Source organism: Podarcis filfolensis (assembly GCF_964270895.1).
Source record: "Podarcis filfolensis genome assembly, chromosome: 6".
NCBI lineage: Eukaryota > Metazoa > Chordata > Lepidosauria > Squamata > Lacertidae > Podarcis > Podarcis filfolensis.
In genome coordinates, this window is record NC_139609.1 from 66631294 (window position 1) to 66654094 (window position 22801).

General features: G+C 41.3%; 1 protein-coding gene across 1 annotated transcript in view; it reads left to right on the forward strand.

Moving 5' to 3' along the window:
• PKP1 (plakophilin 1) overlaps positions 1 to 22501 on the forward strand; it is a 44131-nt gene extending 21630 nt beyond the window's left edge. Inside the window, exons 3-14 of the mRNA XM_083617415.1 lie at positions 2973 to 3391; positions 8183 to 8327; positions 11322 to 11529; positions 12588 to 12765; positions 16001 to 16115; positions 16288 to 16443; positions 16714 to 16890; positions 17042 to 17195; positions 17795 to 17981; positions 19217 to 19301; positions 19977 to 20080; positions 21366 to 22501. Of these exons, the coding sequence (XP_083473541.1) occupies positions 2973 to 3391; positions 8183 to 8327; positions 11322 to 11529; positions 12588 to 12765; positions 16001 to 16115; positions 16288 to 16443; positions 16714 to 16890; positions 17042 to 17195; positions 17795 to 17981; positions 19217 to 19301; positions 19977 to 20048 (1896 nt within the window). The 3' untranslated portion in view covers positions 20049 to 20080; positions 21366 to 22501. The remainder of the gene's footprint in view (positions 1 to 2972; positions 3392 to 8182; positions 8328 to 11321; positions 11530 to 12587; positions 12766 to 16000; positions 16116 to 16287; positions 16444 to 16713; positions 16891 to 17041; positions 17196 to 17794; positions 17982 to 19216; positions 19302 to 19976; positions 20081 to 21365) is intronic.
• The last annotated feature ends 300 nt before the right edge of the window (positions 22502 to 22801 follow it).

A 22801-nucleotide genomic window follows, 5' to 3' on the forward strand; every position in this document is an offset into this window, starting at 1 on the left:
TGTTTTCTTTTGCATTTATTCACATCAAGTGTCTGGAAGGAGAACAAACAAAAAAGACGTTTGTGCACAAATGTGTTTGTACACTGTTCATTTCGATGTGTTTATGAGAATGAATTATCAAGGGGGGGTATCCTGAATTTTGGAATGGCAGGCTCCTTTTCTGTGCTATTGAGCTGTTAACATGTTCTTCTTCCCAGTGAAGCTTGGGAGCTGTGGATGCCAAGTTATTAGCTCTGGGAAGACACCTTTCTGCTAAACAAGTTCTTAGAAACAAGTCAATGCAAGCACAGCTTGGGTGGAGTGAGATGCACAAGATTTATCCTGCAGAGATGTGGAAAAACAGCTTCTATGGTGTTAAAAGAAGCTCATTATCAAAACCAATGTTTGAATTTTGCTATAAGGTGAACCCTGATATCACAGGCTCCAAGGTTCTGCATCTTGTTCTTTCCCAAGATTCTAGCTGATGGTTTGTTTTTGAATAGACAGCATTGCAGTTTGCTATTTTATACTGAAAGCATAGATCTACTTTTGCTCTTCAGCTTTCTTTTCTTTTTTTCTGCCATGTCAGATAGCAGATGGTCTCTCAGTAAGATGGACAGGAGAGGGCCATAGCTTCTCACGTTTAACAGGAAAGGAAAATGTTCTGTCTCCAACAAGGACACATTCCTGTCAGGGCAAGCTTTGTGTCAGCAAAACGCTTCCCTGAGTTTGGAAGACTAAGGCATAAATTTGGGTGCATTTTAACTGGAATAGTACTCTACACAAGGGAGAAGGTCTCAGAGAATCCACTGAATCCCAGTGATCCAGTAAAGCATGTTTCCTCAGCCTTGGCCCTCCAGATGTTTTGAAACTACAATTCCCATCATCCCTGACCACTGGTCCTGCTAGCTGGGGATCATGGGAGTTCTAGGCCAAAAACATCTGGAGGGCCGAGGTTGAGGAAGCCAGCAGTAGAGCAAAACTGGTGTGCATGCTTAAAAAATAAACTCAGAAGTTATGACATTAACACTTTGGTTGAACACATCATGTTAAGGACATAATTAGCAGCTGTCTCACAGACACTTAGGATTCAGCTAGATTAGTAAAGAAAAAGCGGTGTGATATAAAACTGTGACACCAGATGGCACTGTGGAGTCCTGTCTTTCCCTACTGGATTTCCCTGTATGAGTTTACAATGCATTTAACTGAAACGCTTCTTTGATGTGTCTAGATCTAGCCTTAATATGTGTGCTAACTGAAAGCAAAAATCCTAGTGAATACAGTGGGATTTACTTATCCTGAGTAAACACCATGGGATGCTGCTGCACATTCTGGTTTGGCTATTTATTTATTGCATTTCTAAAACCCACCCTTTAGGTAAAATGCCTCTTGGAGCAGCTTACAAATATCTGTAGTAGGTCCCTGCCCTCAGGCTCACCATCTAAAAGGACATGATACATGGAGAAAAGGGGGGTGGGGGAGAGGAAGGAAAAGCAAGCTCAGGCACAAATTACTGAAGTTGCTATTGTTACATGGATATATGGATGTACATTCTGCTTGAAATGTGTGGTAAAAGAGTAACCTTCAAATGAGCACACAAAAAGCCTTGGACCGAATGAAGCCATACTAAGGTGTTTCACAGTCTCTCTCCTTCTCTTAAGAGAGTTACTTTGCCAGAGAGGGTTAGAGATACTCCAGTCTTTGAGATGGTTCAACAAGTTTACACTGTAGGCCAGGACATACTTGAGATTCTTCACAAATCCAAATTTCTGAATATATGTTCATTAAGTAGATGCAAAAAGCCTCAGTGAGGTGGGGGGAAAATGAGAATTTATTAGGAAGTTCTTAGATTGCTGCACTGAATTGCTGAGACAGCTCTGGCCTTGTGGTTGCAATTCTCTATTTTATTTGCACTTTTTGTCCTTTCCCCTCTACTTTGTGGTTGAGAGCGGAGGGGTAAAAATACACTCGGTTCATATTAATGTGTAACGCTGTGATGAGAAAAATCCTGAGGGGTGCTGAGTAGAGTGAAATTCACCAGCAATGTGAAATGACTTGCTTTAGGCAGAACCATTATGAGACTAGATGAAGGCAGGAATTGGTTTCGTCCAGAGCAACCTTCTATCAGATGTGTGTTTGTGTGTTGGATTAGGAGGTGCACCATGGCCACCAGTCTCATGGAAGGCTTTGCGGTATCCTTAAAGGGGTGTTTCACCTGTGAGGATGAGCCAGGCACAGCTGTACTGGGCCCAATCCAGGCCCCATTGCTGCACCAGCCTGATTCAGGCCTGACCATCCTGCTCCCTGCCCCTTTCACTATAGCTTCCATGAGTAGGAGGACTGTAGATCTGGCTATGGCTCCATAAAGCAGCACTGGTGGGGTGTGGCAGAAAAAGAGTGCCTCCTATATGGTGCAGAAAGTCTTAAAAAAAATCTTGGCCCAAATATTGGTGATGGGTATGCCATGTGGACTTTGCTTCAGGTAGCAAAATGTCTTGGGCTGTTACTGCTTCTACTGAACATGGCTCATTCATTCTTCATATCAAAGGTAATGAGTGGAATGCTACTTTCAATTAGGGTGTTTACTTATGCATCCCCCAGATAAAGGAAATACATAAAATTTGCATAGGATATTTTTTGTATAGAGATGCATTTTTATTTTTATTTTTGAAAAATAGACATTCTGATTTAAATAGAAGCACATAGAGCGGAATACTGATCAGTGTGCTGACAAGTAGTAACTGTTGATGGGCAACGTCAAGGCCCCTGCTTTGCCTTCTTAGGGTACTTCATCTTTAAGCTGGGCTTGGACTGGACAGCCCTTCGAATGGAAGGTTGTCCAGTGTAAGAGCACATGGCCACTCTACTTTCATTGGACATGGTGCTCAGTACCTCTCAGGGATCTAAGTGGTCTTTGTAAAGCAAGCGAAATTCTAACTTTGATCCTTGTATTTCCTATTCTTCCCCTTCTCCCTCTCCCCAATCTCCCTCAGCTGTACAATGGAACCCTCAAAAGAGAAGCCGAGAACAAACGCTACAGCTCCTACAGCCAAATGGACGGCTGGGGCAGCCGGAATTACAACAAGGTCTGTAGCCCAACTGTTCCTGGCAGTGATTACTGCCTTGTGCAGACTATGAAGAGTAGCCGGAGTGAGCCAGACCTCTACTATGACCCTCCAAGAGGCACGCTGAGGAGAAACCAGAGTGGAAGCCGTGTGAGTCACAAGACCAGTATGCATCGTCATAGCCTCTACAACAGCACAAGCAACAACCAGCATGGAATTACAACTGCAACAAGGCCAAACAAAGTAGTTCCAGTCCGCAGCCCCTCTTGCACCTCTGCCAGCATGGTCTATGTACAGCCTGTTGCTAGCAGCAAGCAGGATGCAGTCTATGGACAGGTTAACTCAAAGTAAGTTCTCATGTGTGTCCTTTCTGCTTAACTTGTGATTTCTTCTTCATGGTCTGCAGGTTTGCCAATTCTGAATCCAGTCAGAACCTTATTCTGGTGTTTTTCCTTCTGATTTTTTGATGGGGTTTGCATGAATCAAGACTTGAGCCATTTAGTTTGCAATCCTAAACAAGTTGGACTAGACACAATGGAGCTTCTAAGTAACCATTCATAGGATTGCACTGTTTGGATCTCAGTTGGAAAGGAAGAATTCCATGTTAAAGAATCTAACTTGACACCACATTTAACAGATCATTTGTCTGTGACACTAATAATGGCAGTCAGATATTCAGCACCAATAACATATGCCTCTTCTCTATCTGTTCTTCCCAAGTAAAGAGTTATGAACTAAAGGTTTAAGTGAGGTTCAAGTAATTAGTTTAGCCTACTAGTGGTAACTTTTAAATGTCTTAAGCTTTGGAGTAAAGAAAATTCCAGTGAAAACTGATGTATTGACCCTTCAGTTAGATTTATTCTATGAACTGTCCTGAGACTTGCGGGTATAGGGCAGTATATTATTATTATTATTATTATTATTATTACTACTACTACTACTACTACTACTACTACTACTATTATTACTACTACTACTACTACTATTAGTAGTAGTAGTAGTAGTAGTAGTATTAAATAATAATAATAATAATAATTTTGAGGCATGTGACATGGAATCCAGAAAAATGGTTTGGAACCCTATGGAACTTTAGCTTAAAATTACAAAAAGTATTGTTGCGCCTTTAAAGAACAGAAAATGGCACAAGCTTCTATGAACTAGAGTCCACTTCTTCAGAGGCCTGAAGTGTTATCCTAAGCAGACAAGTATGGGCTGCTGCATATCTGCTAACTTAGGATAGCACTTCAGACTTATGGCAAAGTGGATATTAGTCCACAAAAGTCTATGTCATAATAAATGTGTTAGTCTCTATAGCACCACTCAGGACTCTTTTGGGTGTGTGAGGAGGAGATTCTGCCACTCTGGAGTGTCAAATTAGTTGCCCTGCCCAAACTTCTCCCTAAGAAAAGACTAGTTACCATTGAAAATATTATTACAGACCTGGTTTATTATAGAGCTTTTAAAAAATGAGAGCCATTTCAGCTCATGAAGATTCATCAGCACCGTAACTGTTGAGTGAGAAACACTGTCCTCTGCCAAATGTCTCTCAGGAGTGGTCTCTTTGTAGCACCTTTCCTGATAGGGTGTGGTTCACCTTGCAGAACTGGTTCAGATTTGGGAGTTGTCTGTCTTGAAGCACTGGGCCTGGTTGCTGAATCTTCTTGCCAGTTGAACTTGTTCTTGTTGGGGAGTTGTCTCCTTTCTAGAATTGAGACTATCTGCATGGTTCTGAAGCACTGTAGAACTTGAAAATTCAGTCCAATATCTAATTTGGAGAGGATTTGATGCCACTGGTAATGCCAATTCTTTCTCCAAGGGAAACAGCTTCTGTAACCTATAGGCCTCTGGAAACAGAATCTTCAAATTGAAAACTGTTTTTAAATAATCTGGCAGGTAGGACAAGTGGGAGAGATGGGCCAGCTGCTCTTGGTTCTGCAGAGTCCACTCTCATTCCATTCCAAATAATAGTTGTGGTGTCTTTGGTGACATCCCTAAAGCTCCATGCCCATTGCAACTGAACTGGTCAAACTCCCCTAAATCTGCCTCTGCTTCTAATCCCAGGGTGGGTAATTCACAGGTCGACATGGCCTTGAAAAACCTCTGACCCCATCCTTCTCTCTTGAGATCCCACAGGAGGATCCCTCCTGCAAGACTGTGCAAGAGCCCTGGTGTGGGGGTGAAATTCCACCCTTTTCACTGCTCTCTAGGCCATGCACTGCTGGGCAAAGTCACTTCACATGGAGTGTGTCCAGAACAAAGCTTGTCAGTCCCTGGTCATCCTGCAACCACATTCCCCCCCCACCCCCTGTTTATGAACACAGAAGGAGGAGAGGTGCAGAGATGGATAACTGTGAAAGATCATGTCTAAACTGAGAGGCTGCCCTATTTGTTATATTTACTAAACATTTATGTAATTGCTATATTCACAATAGAGGAAGCAAAGTGGTTCTAGGATATGAATGTGTAGTGGCTTGTAGAAGAAAATTCTATTGGAAAATAACTTTCTTACTTGGTAGGAAAGCCCTTAGTTTTTGCTTTCAAATAAAACATGTTAATTTGCCTAAACTGCAGAAATGGTAAGGGATTGTGCTTTTTTATGAAACAATGAGACTTAAACCAGAAACAGGGGCTTGGTGCAATGATCATTAGGTAAATTTTCTAGGGTTTTTGGTTTTGTTTTGTTTTTGCAAAATGTTCCGATGCATGTTCATAGTTATTCCTGGTGTCCTGAAAACCTACTAAGTGGCACATTGCATAATAGAGCACTGTGTACCTACAAATTTGGGACAGGCTGAGGACTGAGAATGGTTATCAGTTGAGACTTGAGAATTGATTTATCTCTGGGTGTAAAACATTCCAGGATGGATTGCTACACCTAAGTATGCCAAACATTTGCTCTGATATTCCAGCTCCATCAGTTAATCAACATGCTTATAGAATTATTTCTAGTTTGAATATTTTATCAGGATTGAGCAGAAAAACATTTTGTTTTTTTCCTCATTACCTATTTTAAGACTTGCCTAAGACTGAATAGATGGTTGTGGGCCCCAGGCGCAGTGAAGCTGTGGGTGGTCAGCCCCAAGCCTTGTAGAATTGCAATAAACACAGGAAAACCGCTTGAGATTTATACAGGTCACAACTTTATTGATTACAGATGTCAACAGGTTTTGGGTGCAGGCATTGGGTGTGTAACCTGGTTCAACCAGCCCAGTTGCTGGTTGATTATTTTGGCAGGGTTAACCAAGGTTACGAACCACCCTATGACACACACCAAATCAGGGTAACCCCACCTGTGATCACCTGACCTGTCAGCATCCATCTGGGTGCCTGGACAGAAGCACCTCCACCCCGAATCCCTTTGATGGGATACCAATGCTTCCAGTCCAAAAAAGATTATTAAAAAAGGAATCACAACTGGTAATTTGAGATTCACCTGAAGAAAAAAGAGATTCGCCTGTGATCTTCCATATGCACTTGTAGTGCAGAACTTGGCAGCTGGTTTTGCATGTGGCAGATGTAAATAAGTTTTGTATGAGTACACTGTGCTATCTGTGGTGCCATGCTGCAGCTCCTAGTCAAAACTCCAAGACAAAATAACTTAAGTATGTAGCTATGTACGTTCACATTTCCAAGGTCTACAGGCATACAGCCATGGCTTTTTTTCTTGGGGTACTCAAGGGTATGCAATACTGGCATATTCTCCGCCCCCCCCAACAAATGTTAAAAGTGTGGCACTTATTATGACAACTTCATGGTGAGTACCAGCACCCTTTTTCCTATAAGCACTGCTTATAACAATTGTATTGATACGGAATTATCCTATGCTACCCAACTCTTGGGTGGTAGAAAGTACTTTGGGACCATAACACTAGATTGGGAGCCGCCCAGAGTGGCTGGGGAAACTCAGCCAGATGGGTGGGGTATAAATATATTATTATTATTATTATTATTATTATTATTATTATTATTATTATTTAGAATGAGGTAAATTTGCATTGCTGCAATTTGCTGGCTTCTAAGCCAGATGTCAAAATGTCAAAAAAGCCAGATGTGTATATAAGGGACGCGGGTGGCGCTGTGGGTAAAACCTCAGCGCCTAGGACTTGCCGATCGCATGGTCGGCGGTTCGAATCCCCACGGCGGGGTGAGCTCCCGTCTTTCGGTCCCAGCGCCTGCCAACCTAGCAGTTCGAAAGCACCCCCGGGTGCAAGTAGATAAATAGGGACTGCTTACTGGCGGGAAGGTAAACGGCGTTTCCGTGTGCTGCGCTGGCTCGCCAGATGCGGCTTTGTCACGCTGACCACGTGACCCGGAAGTGTCTGCGGACAGCGCTGGCTCCCGGCCTCTAGAGTGAGATGAGCGCACAACCCTAGAGTCTGTCAAGACTGGCCCATACGGGCAGGGGTACCTTTACCTTTACCTTTAAGCCAGATGTCTTAGAAGATTGTTCACTTGGTCCTTTCCCTGACTTAGTCTGCTATCCAGTTGGATAACTTCTATACTGGGGTCTAGTTAGGTGGGTGGGTAGAAGAGAGTGACAGGACAATTTTATGCTAAAATAGAAACTGAAGAGGAAATGAGGTTGGATTATGGCTAAAAGGGATGAGGATGGGATAAAGGTTTTGACCCTTTAATTTAGGTGAATCATTTACATCAGGCATAGGCAAACTCCGGCCCTCCAGATGTTTGGGACTACAATTCCCATCACCCCTAGCTAACAGGACCAGTGGTCACGGATGATGGGAGTTGTAGTCCCAAACATCTGGAGGGCTGGAGTTTACCTATGCCTGATTTTACATTATGGGAAGTGGTGTCCATTCAATATGGTACAGAAGAGATGGTGGGATGGTTTTATTGAGCAAGGAGGTAGCTAGAAGCTTAACTTTAGTGTAATCTTGTTATTTTAATCTTAATGTTGTATATTTACAACTTTTTGGTTGATAGATAGTGTTTACATAGCTCAAATGGTGGGATTTATGCACTGTTCAGAGTTCCTGTACTTCCCTGTTGATACTTGTCACCTAGATAAGAAGGGGATGTAACTCATTTTTAGTTCTTCCACTATTTTGCTATTAAACTGCTAGGAATCTGCCTCACAGTGAATGACATTTCCTTCCCCTTTCTTTTTTTATGTTTAGAATAGTTAATGATGAGATGGATTATGGAGCAATGACTATTCAGAAAGCCATCCAGTTCCTGTGTTCTTCAGATGAGAAGTACCATGCCATGGGGGCTTACTACCTGCAGCACACTTGTTTTCAAGATGAATCTGCCAAGCAAGAGGTAAAGTTATTCCTCACTACTTCAGCTGTGTGTGCTTTGTAGGAGATGCTTTAATGTGTGGAATTATGTCAGGACTCATGTTTCCTGTAGCTCCACCAGAAAGAAGAGGAAGTCAGATTGGGAAGAGGTATCTTATCCATTCAACACTAAGAGGTAATACTAGGGGTATAAAGGGGGCTTCACCATTAGTGCATTGGGTGCGCTTTTTGGGTAGTTATTAGGCACACACAAAGCTCTACTTCTCTGCAAATAATTTATGTTTAAACTTCCAAACATACAACTGTTCAGAGCATCAGCATCTGACTTCAAAATTCTTGGCATAGGTTCAGATGTGGTTATTTGAATTGATGCAGATGCATATGAGTGATTATGTTTTTTTGGGTTATTTCCAGGTAATGATAATTGAAATATAGTTGTTTTAAATTTATGTTTTCAAGAAGTGTGTCAGAATTACAAATTCAATTGAGAAAACTTTCATTTTGAGTATTTGAATTCTAAAACAGCACCAGCGTTAGCATGCATCAGTCAAATCCCATAAATGTATCAAAATTCAGCTCCTTCAGAACAAATTTGTTATCCAGTTCTGAAATTCTCACTGACCACACTTGGAATACTGTGTCCAATTCTGGGCATCACAATTTAAGAAGGATGTTGATGAGCTGGAACGTGTGCCGAGGAGGGTGACCAAGATGATCAAGGGTCTGGAAACTAAGCCTTATGAGGAGCGTTTGAAGGAGCTGGGTATGTTTAGCCTGGAAAAGAGGAGGCTGAGAGGAGATATGATAGCTTCCTTCAAATATCTTAAGGGTTGTCACATGGAGGAGGGAGTATGCTTGTTTTCCCCTGCTCTGGAGGGTAGGACTTGAACCAATGGCTTCAAGTTTCAAGAAAGGAGATTCTGGCTAGACATTCGGAAAAAACTTTCTGAAAGTAAGAGCTGATCCCCTGTGGAACAGACTCTCACAAGAGGTGGTGGACTCTCCTTCCTTGGAGGTTTTTAAACAGAGGCTGGGTGGCCATCTGTCATGGATGCTTTAGTTGAGATTTCTGCACTGCAGGGGCTTGGACTAGATGACCCTTGGGGTCCCTTCCAACTCTAAGGTTCTATGAAAGAAAGCTGTCAGACAAATATTTGACTTTCAGGACCAGGCATTGGGTTCCCCCACCCCACCCCATGCAAATAAGAGACCAGGGAGGCTGGTTTCCGGGTTGAAACACACCACAACTTTACAGGTGAAAGAGGTTTGGCTTGGGCATGGGGCAATCAAAATACTTCCAGCCCAAATACTGGAAGTGACGTGTGGCCAATCCAGACGGGGGTTCCTAAGATTTACATCAAATAGGGTGACCCCTTCAGGGACCACCGTCTGGGAGAGTGCCTTCGGCCCTGGCCCCCACCTGGGCATGCAGACATGGCCATTCCCCCCAGATCCCTTTAACGGGATACCCCAGTGTTTGGAGGGGCAGATGGAGACTACAACCTCCCCTCCATCCAAAACAAAGAATTGACCCAATGCCCAACCAGTTGTGACGATTGCTATGAGGTAGGCAAAACTGCTGGGTCAGTGACAGTTAGCCCGGTGCGCTTATTCCTACCCGGCCCTCTTAAAGAACAGCAACCACCATAGCCACAGCAAAGTTATTGACTATAAGCTTAAACTGAGGGTGGGTGGGCAGGGGGGGAAACCCGGTAAAGGAACAAACAGGTAGTGCCCCAGGTGTGAGTTGCTTAAATGGGCAAGGGGTAGATCCGAGGGAAGCCTACCTGCTCTGTTGGCTCCACTCCCTGGCACAGCCCAAGTCCCCAGCCTGCATCCCCATTAGCCAAAGCTGGGTGCAAGCCAGGATCCAGTTAATATTATTGTTCATATTATCATGCCATTAACAAAAATGATACTTTACTGAATAACAAACTTGCAATGAGGGCAAATAAATTTGGAAAAATACCTATTTGGGACATATAATTTGCTCTAATATCAAACAATAATGCCTATCCACTAGGCAATGGAAGGAGCGAGATAAAAAGTATTTTGAGGAATAATTATGACCAGTAGGAAAGCACTTATTCCGAATTATTTTTTATTTATAAAAAGTATTTCTATAGTGCCATGTCATAAAATATCAGGGCAGTGATCCTGATTAATTGCCTGTCCAACAACTTAAACAATTTACAATAAACCATTCGTTTATATTTACTTTCTACATCATGACTAGACTGGCTATCCTAGAGCAGCACCCATTTCCTCTTTAACACATAAGCTTTCCAGTCTCGCTTTCACCTTTTCAAATAATATTGTACAAGGGTCATTGAACCAAGTGAGGTCTAGACCAGAGTTTTCAGCAGTCAACGAACAAGAGCACACCCTTTTCCCTACAGTACATGGCATGTTGGAACCTAGACTGCTATCACCTGAACTGCTGAATTGCAGAAACTGCCCTGACTCATCAGCAAAGCGTTCCTTCCTTCACGTATAGTGAGTGACCTCTGCACCAAGGTGTCTTTTGAACCAATCAAAAGCATTCATTCATTATTTTAAAGGAAGAAGAGATTTTGGGCCTCAAGGAACACTCTATAAACTCTTAATGCTATCATGTGCAATAGGAAACAGCAGTTTATGCATGCAATAAAACCTACCATATGGGGCACATATACATATATAGGGGGAGGGCATTATTATTTTATTTTTGTTTTTATTATGCTCTTTATCGTGTGATTATTATGTTTATATTATTATGTATTTTTATTTTGTATTTTTATGCTGTGAACTTCACTGAGCTCTACAGATGAGGGGAAGTATACAGATTTAATAAATAAATTAAATGAATGAATATTCACAGTAAAGCCAGTAGTAGTTCAACAGTGTTAAAACTGCCACTGCAGTGAGTATACGTCATATGTTAACCTTCAACATGGATGCTTTCTATCTGCAGAAATAACAAGAGAGGTTTCTAAACAGTTTTGATCAACAAACATTTAAATCTCTTCTTTGTTAGGTCTATCGGCTTGGTGGCATTTCCAAGCTTATTGAGCTTCTCCGCAGCCCAGATGAGAATGTGCAACAGGCTGCAGCTGGGGCCCTCCGAAACTTAGTTTTCAGAAATCCAACCAACAAGCTAGAAACCCGCCGTCAGAATGGAATCCGAGAATGTGTGAGCCTCCTGAGAAGGACTGGGAGCACAGAGATACAGAAGCAGCTGACAGGTACCCCCACCCTTTTATAACAATGTTGGAGCAACTGGAACAGTAAATCACTAATACGAATTAGTGCATAAATATTGGGTTGTGTCCAACAAAGGTGTCCCATTAGCGCAAGAATTTATACCTGCACAATGGAACTTCCTCCCTTTCTTCACTCTGTGTGCTCCCTGTGCTCCCCACCAAACCCTGAACAGATTGGGGAGAGAAGAGGAAGTCTTGCTGTGCAGGTGGAAGCCCTCAATATAGGTAACCTAGAATTGACTAAACTTCAATATATTTGTATACAATGTTACCTCTGTTTACAAACTTAATCCAGAAGTCTGTTCTTAAACCGAAATCGTTCTTAAACCGAGGCACGCTTTCCCTAACGAGGCCTCCCGCTGCCGGTGCCCTTCCACTGTTTGGATTCTATTCTTAGACCGAGGTAAAGGTCGCAAACTGGAACACTACTTCCGGTTTTGCGGAGTTCGTAGACTGAATAATTCATAAACAGGACTGTTCGTAAACTGAGGTACCACTGTATTGGAAAACCTCAGTATTGGTGCTTTCTCATTTAATGCAGCAAGTGGAAGAGAAATTGGAATTTAATAAAGAAACACTACCAGTTTGTTAAAAGGAAAGGCAATCTTCTAGACTGATATTTTGGTTCCCTGGTTTTTTTCTTCCCTATCCCAGTAACACACCAGAACGAAAATAAAGCTAAGTGGGATCAGAGATTTCAGGCCCAGGAGACATAGATTCCCAGTATCATTCATAAGCAGGCAGTGAGGCAGGTAGAATTTATTTTAACATGACTGTAGCCTGAATGCCTTCCATGAACATTTGGAGACTCACTTTCAGAATACCTATTAGTTTTACAGTTTCCTCTTGAATCCCTATTTAGGGAAGTTTTTAATGTCTGAAGTTTTATTCTGTTTTTAATGTTCTGCTGTGAGCCGCCCAGAGTGGCTGGGGAATCCCAGCCAGATAGGCAGATATAAATAATAAAATTATTATTATTATGAATCTAAATGAGAATGACAGGAAGCTATAGCAATGTGTCTCATGTATTTGCTTTCCAGGATTGCTCTGGAACTTATCGTCCACAGATGAACTGAAAGAAGATTTAATTCATGAAGCTCTTCCTGTTCTGACTGATCGTGTTATTATTCCTTTTTCTGGCTGGTCTGATGGTGTTAGTACTAGATCAAGAGAAATTATTGACCCAGAGGTATTCTTCAATGCCACTGGGTGTCTGAGGTAGGTCAACAGACATATTAATATTTTGATCATATTGAAAAAACTGAGGTGCATTCTGCTTGTCTGGCAAATATTATCAAAAAGGCCCTTTTGCATTTATGTTATGTATGTAATTTAGAATGTTGATATACTGTCTTTTATCAATGATTTCAAGTCAGTATACAAAAATTAAAGCAACAAAACAAATAATGCATGAAAGTGCAATTAAGAGTCCAATTTTAAGAAACAAAGAATAGCCATATTGGTCAACAGTAAACTCTCAGAAATTGTCTATAATTGGGACAACCCCAAAAGTCACTAGAATGTTGCAAGCATTTCACATTCCAGTAGTGGGATTTGAAGTTTAAAAATTTAAAATAAAAGAAATTTTTAAAAGCTTGGGTGAATTGAAAGCTTTTTGCTTGTCACTTAAAATTCAATATATACCAGGCATACCATGCTGGGTAGAGCAATCCATTGTAGAGCTCCATGTCTGAAAAAGACTTGGAATTGTAAGCCAAAATTCCAATGAAAGTGGTTATTTTTAGAAGGGCATTGATTCACTGCTTTTGGTTGCCTATTCTAGTAACAAACCAGAATGAAAATAGAGCTATATAGGGACTGGACTCAGAGATTTCAGGCCCAGTAGATGCAGATTCCCAGTATCATTGATAAGCATGTGAAGTGTGGTAGTTTGAGCACAAAGCTATTTCAGGTTGTAAAGGTTAAAAGGTTAAGTGCCAGCCTTTAAATTGACAGACAGTGAAGTTCCTTTAAGTTTGCATCAAGCACTGTCCGATTCTGCACAAAATGAAGCTTCTCAACCATTCTCATTGCAGTCATCTACATGTATTTTTGTTGTATGCATAAAGACTGGAGGCGCAGGTGCCAGGTGTGTGCTGGCACTCTGACCAAACGTTCTTCACCTGCATGTTAAAAAACACACAAACCTTCTGCTTGCTCCTCATTGAATTTTAATGACTGCCTCTGGCAATGACTTTCCTTTGAATTGCCCTCCATATTGGTTTTCTTCATTAGATTCCCTAGTCCTCTACAACCACCCCCTTTTAAACTCTAGGAAGCCTCTTAGTTGGCATGCAATAGTTTTATTCATGCTTAGGAAAAGCTATCAAACTCCTTGGCATGAACGTATTAGTCCTGACTTGCAGTTTCTCTTACTGATCTCCAGCAATGCTCGGCATATGAGAATCACTGAATGAGCCAATGGAACAGCTACACAATTAGAAGTTCACCCTTAGGAGATTGAGCAGCAGCAGTTCACGCCTCAAGCACACACATGAACTAAAAGTACCATTGTTTCCTGAAATGAAAAAGATGAACTGCATCAGCGACTGCAGCTTTCTTGGTCCAGGGGTCTAACACGCTGATATAAGCAGCTTGTAAACTCACTGTACAAGCATTCAAAGCTCCATATCTTCAAACCTTTGGAGTCTGAAGGGGAAACAGTAAAATCCATAGTGATCTTAAAACTAGTTAGGGCTTGTTTGTGTATCAGAAATGGTCTCTGTTAAAAAAAATATCTCAGCATCTTGATGCAGTATTGTGAAGTAAGCCTCATGTGAGAAAAACCAGTGTCTTGAAGACGTTAGCTATAACCATCCAAACAGCACTATTTCCTTTGATCAAACAAAATATTTGCATTTGCCCTCAAACATTTTGAAATATTGTTTCGTCTTAATAGTTGTGTTATGAAACTTGGCAGGCATCAGACTTAATGGTAGTGTAGCTGAGCAAAAGGAAATGAGTTTGAGCTATTGAAAGGGGAAAGTTCTCAGACTCCCTTGCAACCCCTGGAAAACTGACCAGAATTGTTAAATTAAGTACAGTGGTACCTTGGTTCTCAAACTTAATCCATTCCAGAAGTCCGTTCCAAAACCAAAGCATTCCAAAACCAAGGCGTGCTTTCCCATAGAAAGTAATGCAAAATGGATTAATCCGTTCCAGACTTTTAAAAACAACCCCTAAAACAGCAATTATAACATGAATTTTACTATATAATGAGACCACTGATCCATAAAATGAAAGCAATAATCAATGTACTGTACTATAAAATAAATAAGACAGTATTGTAGATGATAAAAATTAAAATTATTATTTTTTCTTACCTGCACTAATGATAGTCATTGTTTGGATGGGGGGCTTTTATCTATTTCCTTAGTCACACAATCAATCAATCAATCAATCAATCAGTAGTTGAACTGGGTTCCACACAGTCGCAAAAACAAATTAACGGAAAAAGCCTCAAAAACAAAAACACAAAATAAATAGCAAAAACAAAAGTGCCAAACTTAATCCATTCCAGAATCTGTTTGACTTTCAAAATGTTTGAAAACCAAGGTGCAGGTGCCCCGGAAACAATAGCCAACAGATGTTCGGCTTCCAAAAAATGTCTGAAAACCGGAACACTTACTTCTCGGTTTTTGGCGTTTGAGAACCAAGGTGTTTGAGTACCAAGGCGTTTGAGAACCAAGGTACCACTGTACTTGGATTAATGAACTTTCAGATATTATATTCACCCCCTTAAAAACATTATTTTTGAATAGTTATTTAAATGATTAGAATCAGCTAATATTAAATCACCCTGTTTCTCTCAGCATATGCAACTTTTGGGACCAAGCTAGACCCAATGCTAAATGCATTATTAGAAACCCTGGCTGTGTACACTCTCCCTTTTACTTTGCACCCAGTGTGCTCCCACCACTGGTTTTGGAAGCAGCATACATTCCACATTAGCCATAATCCATATCTATCCTGTATCTATCCTGCCATTCTTTATGAAATACAGCATTTTGATGTGTCGTCCCCCCCCAATCATATTTAATCCAAATTGAGCAAAAGAAAGACTGAGATGTGTTTTAAGCCAGTAATATGTACACAGCCGATATTGGGCTTAAAAAGAAAAAGAAAAATTAATAGTAGATATTGCAGATGATTTTCATTGAGGACTACTGCATGTGGGGAGGGGAGGTTTAACCATTTATTCCCCAGCTGTGATCCCAGCTATTAGCTTTAGAAAGAAAGCTGCCATGAAGCTAATAGTTCTGCTTAGGAGCAGATCTATTTTGTGGAATAGGTCTGCGATATATTCCACATGTTCTCTGTATAGGGGAATTTCACCCTCATTGAATCAAAGAGAACTAGAGAGAGACTGGTGAGCGCAGAACAAGAGTAACTGAGGTGCTTGACTGATCTGATTACTTCTCCCTTTGATTTATAAAATGTGTCTTCCCTGTAGGAACCTGAGTTCTGCAGATGTTGGACGTCAAACCATGAGGAACCACCCTGGACTGATTGACTCTGTAATGGCTTATTCTCAGAACTGTGTGGCTGCCAACCGGCCAGATGACAAGGTACAAGTCAGACGTAGAGTAATGTTTGTTCATCAGCTGATATAACTCTTGTTAACATTGCCAGAATTATTTTTACAGCAATGTCTTTTTTTAAAGAATCCTGCCCTGTGTAAAGTATTTATGCACTGACAACTGAGAGAAGTGACTGGTTATTTCATTTTCTTTGTTTTAGTCTGTGGAGAACTGCATCTGTATCCTGCACAATCTGTCCTACCGCCTTGACGCTGAGGTGCCTAATAAATACACGCAGCTCAACCACATGGCCAGGAACAGTTACACAGACAAAACCCTGACTGGCTGCTTCAACAACAGAGGTGGAAAACTGGAGGTGAGATTTGGTGCATAGAGCTACATCATTGCCTTGTGTTAAAGGCAACATTGGATGATGATGATTTCAATTTCTTGCTCGCCTTTCACCATAAAGTCCCAGGGTGGAGTTTAGCAATTCAAAAATGCAATATTCAAAAACAGTTTAATATTAGTTTTGTGTAATAAATAAGTAAACTGGGGGTTCTTTTGCAAAACATGGGTTAAAAAGGGGGTTCTTTTATAAAACTTCAGCTTCTTAGATATTTTAAATATTCTTATTTACCCTTAGTATGATGACTATGACCTACCTCTTCCTGAAGAGGACTATAAACCCAGAGGGTCCAGCTGGCTGTACCATTCAGATGCCATCCGCACATATCTGTCTCTGATGGACCAGAGCAAGAAAGATGCTACCCTGGAGGCTTGTGCTGGAGCCCTGCAAAATCTGACTGCAAGCAGAGGACTGGTAAATGCCTTATTTTGCCTTCCACATCTGGTTAGACATCTGGAAAAGCACTTCGTTAACTGATGATAGTAGACACTCTGTGTGTGATGTATGCTGGCTACCACCCCAAAACTCTAGAAATAAGAAATGCCTAATTATTTATGTTTTCTAGATGTCAAATGCAATGAGCCAATTGATTGGTCTAAAGGAGAAAGGTTTGCCCCGTATAGCACGCCTTCTGCAGTCCAATAATGCTGAAGTAGTTCGCTCTGGAACATCCTTGCTGAGCAATATGTCTCGACACCCTATTCTACACAAAACAATGGGTAGGCACCATTTTGTATTTCACCTATTTTCCTTTCTTCACATTCACATGCTTTTCTTCATACATGCCATTTCTTTTCCAAAGTCCCACTGCTAAATGATCAGAGTATTTAAATCTCTTCTATCACAATAAAGTGTTCATCGGTGAGAAGATGGTTCAATATTTTGTTCTCATCCAGTTTTGTGCTTTCATGTTTGTTCAAGAGCAGCAGGTCTATCTAATGATCTAAAAAGCAACTAAGAATAAGCAAAGAATTATTTACCCTCCGGATGATGCTATCTCTCTCATGTAAAATACTGTTGGCTGGGGTTTGTGGGGGGCAGGTGTGTTAGGTTAGGCTTGGTACCCACAGTCACAGCTACATGAACTTCATCACTACCTGAAGCTGATTTGCTGTGGCTCTTCCCACCTGATAATTTTGCTTTTTAGCAAAAGTGGGATCTGTTGCTACAACTCCCAAGGATGACTAATATTCCCCTTATGCCCGATTGTAGACCTTATTGAGTAATGCTTATTTAGTTTCAGTAACCCTTTTGCGTTTAAGACAACTCAATAGCTTTTTTGAGTTGTATTTAATGGTGATCTGTTTCTGCCCTTCAGCTAATCAGGTGCTCCCAGATGTGACTCGTCTCCTGGCCCTCCAGGCTCCAGGTTCCAGCAACTATGGGGACATTATGACATCTGCTTGCTACACACTGAGGAACCTAATCATGTCCAACCCACAAATGGCTAAGCCCTACCTGACAGGCAGCTTGATAAATAATGTTGTAGGCCTATGCCGTAATGGGTGAGTAATGGTGACGAAAAGTGGGCATATGAGAGATTTGAACCATGATTTGAATATATCGCTTTCTTTGCATATCATATATATGTGCAGCTTAGAACTTTTCCATTTCTAATTTATTTATTGCAGAACACTGACACCTTACCATAAGCGTTTTTAAAAGCTGTGGTTAGTGTGAGTCTCAGATACCGAGTTTGTTTTCCTAAACCACTGATGAGAAACCTGTGGCCCTCTTGTTATTTGATCCCAGTTTCCACCAGGCCCAGCCAGCATGGCCAATAGTCAGAGATGATGGGCTTTGTAAAGCTCCTCAGCGCTGCCCTTAACTTTGAACCTGACATACCGGTACCCTGAGACTCATTAATACCATGGAATGGGGTTGGTGGTAGCTGCTGTCTACTGAATGGCATTTTTAACTTTGGCTATTGTAGCTTATTTTGTAAACTACATTCTGAAGATTTGCACATAACACTAAACCAAGATTTAACACTGCATGGATGAGCCAGAGGGAGGAGTACAGAAAGAAGAAATGCCATAGTACACCTGCAACAGCACATCAAACATGTCTTTCCCATATCGGTCTCTACAACCTCAGCAGATGCTGTAACTCTCCAGTGGTTTGAATTCATCCCCAAAGGCCCACTAAATCAAATAATAATAATAATAATAATAATAATAATAATAATAATAATAATAATAATAATAATAATATAAAATTATTATTTATACCCTACCCATCTAGGCGGCTTCCAACAAAATATTAAAATACAATAGTCCATCAAATATTAAAAGCTTCCATGAACAGGGCTGCCTTCAGATGCCTTCTAAAAGTGTGGTGGTTGTTTTTCTCTTTGACATCTGATGGAAGGGCATTCCACAGGGCGGGTGCCACTACTGAGAAGGCCCTCTGTCTGGTTCCCTGTAACTTGGCTTCTCGCAGTGAGGGAACCGCCAGAAGGCCCTTGGCGCTGGACCTCAGTGTCTGGGTGGAACAATAAGGGTGGAGACACTCCTTCAGGTATACTGGACTGAGGCTATATATATATATATATCCAATATATTTTATATACCTATATAAAATCTGTTTAAAACACAACAATAATTACGTAAAAACTAGTCAATTTCCAAAGGCCTGTTGGAACAAGAAAGTCTTTACCTGCCAGCAGAAGAACAGCAAGAAAGTTGTTGTCATCCATCTTTTTTCTGGAAAGCTCATTTGCCTTCTTTCTTTTCCGTAGATCTTATCCAAAAGCAGCTGAAGCTGCTCGGATGCTGTTGTCTGACCTATGGTCAAACAGGGAGCTCCAAACTGTACTAAAACAGGTAAGAGAATAATGTGGTCTTTTTCACTGTTTCTCATAAAACAGCATGGCACTTGGACAGCCCCACTCACATAATAAAAGATGTAGCTAGCCCTGTGGTGAATGTCTCCTAAGATCATAGAAACAGTGTTTTTTTAACAAAAAGTTGTGATGGTAAACTGTTTTGGAAAGCAGAGCTGTCATTTTGTTTCATTTTTTGTATATAGAATTGTTTTAGAGCCATCTCTTCTGGATGAAAAGGAATTACCTTTTCAGATCTTCAATATAAATAATATATACTGTGACATATCTTTTTTAAAAAAAAATGCAATGCATTTTCTAGTGCTTTGTTAGTTTTGCTCCTCTGGTCTGCTGATGGATGACAATTAAAAAGAAAAGAACAGAAAGATACACGTCGACTAATTGTGGACACAGAAGCAGAATATTCAGAAGCTTTGCAAAATGTTTTTGCATTTATATATGAGTTATTAAGTGAGGTTGCTAGAAGTCTTCAGTTGAAACCACTCTTGTGCCTTAGAGAGTTTTACATGTGCAACATATATAGTTTGTGAGTGCATCCAGACATTTGCCTGAATTTGACTTCTCTCATGCTTATATCAAAACATCTGACTCCTCATAACACAATGGTTCTTCATCTGATTTATCCTTATGTGATCTACAACCTTCCATTCTGCAGCAAGGATATGATAGAAATATGATGGGATCCTTAACAGGAAGCACTCTCAGGACCCTTTCTTCAAGGTTCTAAGAAGATACCTTTCCTGCATCTTTGGCTTACAGGTAAACAACTGAATCAGAATTTCAAAGCTGGGGGGAAAAAACCTTAGTCACATCTAGATTAGCCTCAATATGTGGGGCTGGTCAGTCATATAACTGCTGGGAGGTAGAGGGAGAGATGTGAGTTGATGGCCAGGTCGGCATGGTGCAAATAAACTGGTAGAAGCACTGAATTGCCTCTGCTGGTTTGTTTGCACCATGCCAACTTCTCCATTGCCCTCCCCCACAGCAGGTTGTTGTTGTTTAGTCATTTAGTTGTGTCCGACTCTTCATGACCCCATGGACCAGAGCACGCCAGGCACTCCTGTCTTCCACTGCCTCCCGCAGTTTGGTCAAACTCATGCTGCCCAACCAACTCGTCCTCCGTCGTCCCCTTCTCCTTGTGCCCTCCATCTTTCCCAACATCAGGGTCTTTTCCAGGGAGTCTTCTCTTCTCATGAGGTGGCCAAAGTATTGGAGCCTCAGCTTCAGGATCTGTCCTTCCAGTGAGCACTCAGGGCTGATTTCCTTAAGAATGGAGAGGTTTGATCTTCTTGCAGTCCATGGGACTCTCAAGAATCTCCTCCAGCACCATAATTCAAAAGCATCAATTCTTTGGCGATCAGCCTTCTTTATGGTCCAGCTCTCACTTCCATACATCACTACTGGGAAAACCATAGCTTTAATTAAGCAGCAGCAATACAACCAACTGGATGGCAGGGGAACACTCGCAGGCCACCACATCATCCACTGCTGGGTACAGGACTCAAGGGAAACCTCTTATCTCCCCCCCCCCAAAAAAAAGGTTGTACTTCCACAGGGTTGCTGTGGAAGAACTTCAGGGTTGCTGCCTGAAGAACTGGGACAAAGAGGGAGAAGTGAATGATTATTTAGGGAGCATATAGCACCCTCCCATTCTGAGCGCACTGTAATCTGTGTGCAGCTATGAACTCATAGCTCAACAGAGGAGCAACAGGAGGAAGACTCAGTTGAGTCGTGTCCTATCAGGGGTGCCAACTTGAATAAAATATTGTGGGGGCCCAGAGATAAGCCCTGCCCTGCAAAATCGATCACAAGACACAGTGCACACACACCATTTGAATGGGAATGCCCATCAACTTTGTGGTGGCACAGCCCCTTCAAATGCTTTATGGGGGCTGAAGCCCTTAGGATTTGACTCCTATGTGTGTTATGTATCTCCTTCCACAGGTACAACTGTGCCTTAAAGCCGCACAGGGGCATTTCTCAATATGTACATAGGGGACACTTGGAAATGACTAATTCTGCAGTCTTTTTCTTTTTCTTTCAGAGTTTGTGACTCTTTTCTGCCTAGAGGCCTCTGCCGTCAAGAAATTGTTTGGACATTAACATACACAGAGAGAGAATGTTGCCAGATCTCAAGTCACTTGTAAAACTAGGTACAAAAGTTGTATTGCCTGGCATATCTTAAAAGGTTCTAATGGCTGTTTTAAATATTTCTTTCTTTTTTTTTCTGGGGATAGGCTGGGAGGCTGGAGGTTAATGGTACTTGATATCAATTGTTAGTATTTTTAAAAAACAAACAAACGGGGGCTTACAATTTCGAGAGGTAGAATAAATAAGTTAGACACCTACCTCCCAACTGATGCTGTGTTAGGAAACTTTTAAGGAGGTAGCACCTATGTTTGTATATATTTAGTGGGCGTACGTATATAGAGCGGGAGAAGTGGAATTCCAGTGTCACCAAAGGCATTTGGGTGCCATTCAGTTGTCTTACAGTGCAATTCATGTTTGTTTATTTGGAAAACTGAGTTCTCTGGGGATTACTCCCACGAAAATGTGCACAGGATTGCACAACCTAAAGGGTTGGGAGTCAGCCCCATTGAACATAGTATGGCTTCCTTCTTAATAACCATGCACAGGATAGTGCTTTAAGTCCTTTTTATTCCTCATTTTCAACAAATTGTGTAAAATTACTAATACCTTATGTGTTTATTTCTTTGTCAGTGGTCATTCTACATAGATAATTAGTATAGAGCTCCTGTTTTAGATTGCTGAAATTATTTCTCCCTAAACTTTACTGACATCACAGAGTTTATTCTGCATTCATCTTTTTTTGGGGGGTGGGGTGAGGGTGTGGGCGCCAGTTCTGCTTTCGTATTCCATTTTATGGCTAAGCATTTTTCTCCCTATAGGTCACTTAGTTTCCAAATCCCAAGAAGCAAATTCATGTCAGATAAATTTCTCCTGAATTGATTCTTGATAGTTTTTGAAAACTTTATTTTTATACTATATATAAGTAATGGATTGTGTGGAAGACCCCCAAGGTCTTACTAAGGATATAATCTACCACAAGCTTCTATGTGGCTTTTCAAAAATACTTGCTTTACCAAAGTCGGATTCTTGCTATTTCATAAATTTGTCAGTGGAACAAGTCTGCCAATATATACTCAGAAAAAAGAAAAATAGACGTGATCTACTCTTTGAGAATTCCTGTCATGTTCACTCAGTTGCACAAACAATTTCCTCTCACCCAGTGGAACTTTCCTCTCCTCTCCTCTCCTCTCCTCTCCTCTCCTCTCCTCTCCTCTCCTCTCCTCTCCTCTACCATGCGGGCCCCCAAGCCCCCTTCACAGAGTCTTCCAAGCCTCTGAAGTAGATTTTGAAGATGTGGGGGGAGGTCATAGAATTGGATTGGGGGTGAAGAGAAAAGGAAAGAGAAACGCTCCATTGTGAGAACAGAAGTCTTCTGACTTCACTTTGAAT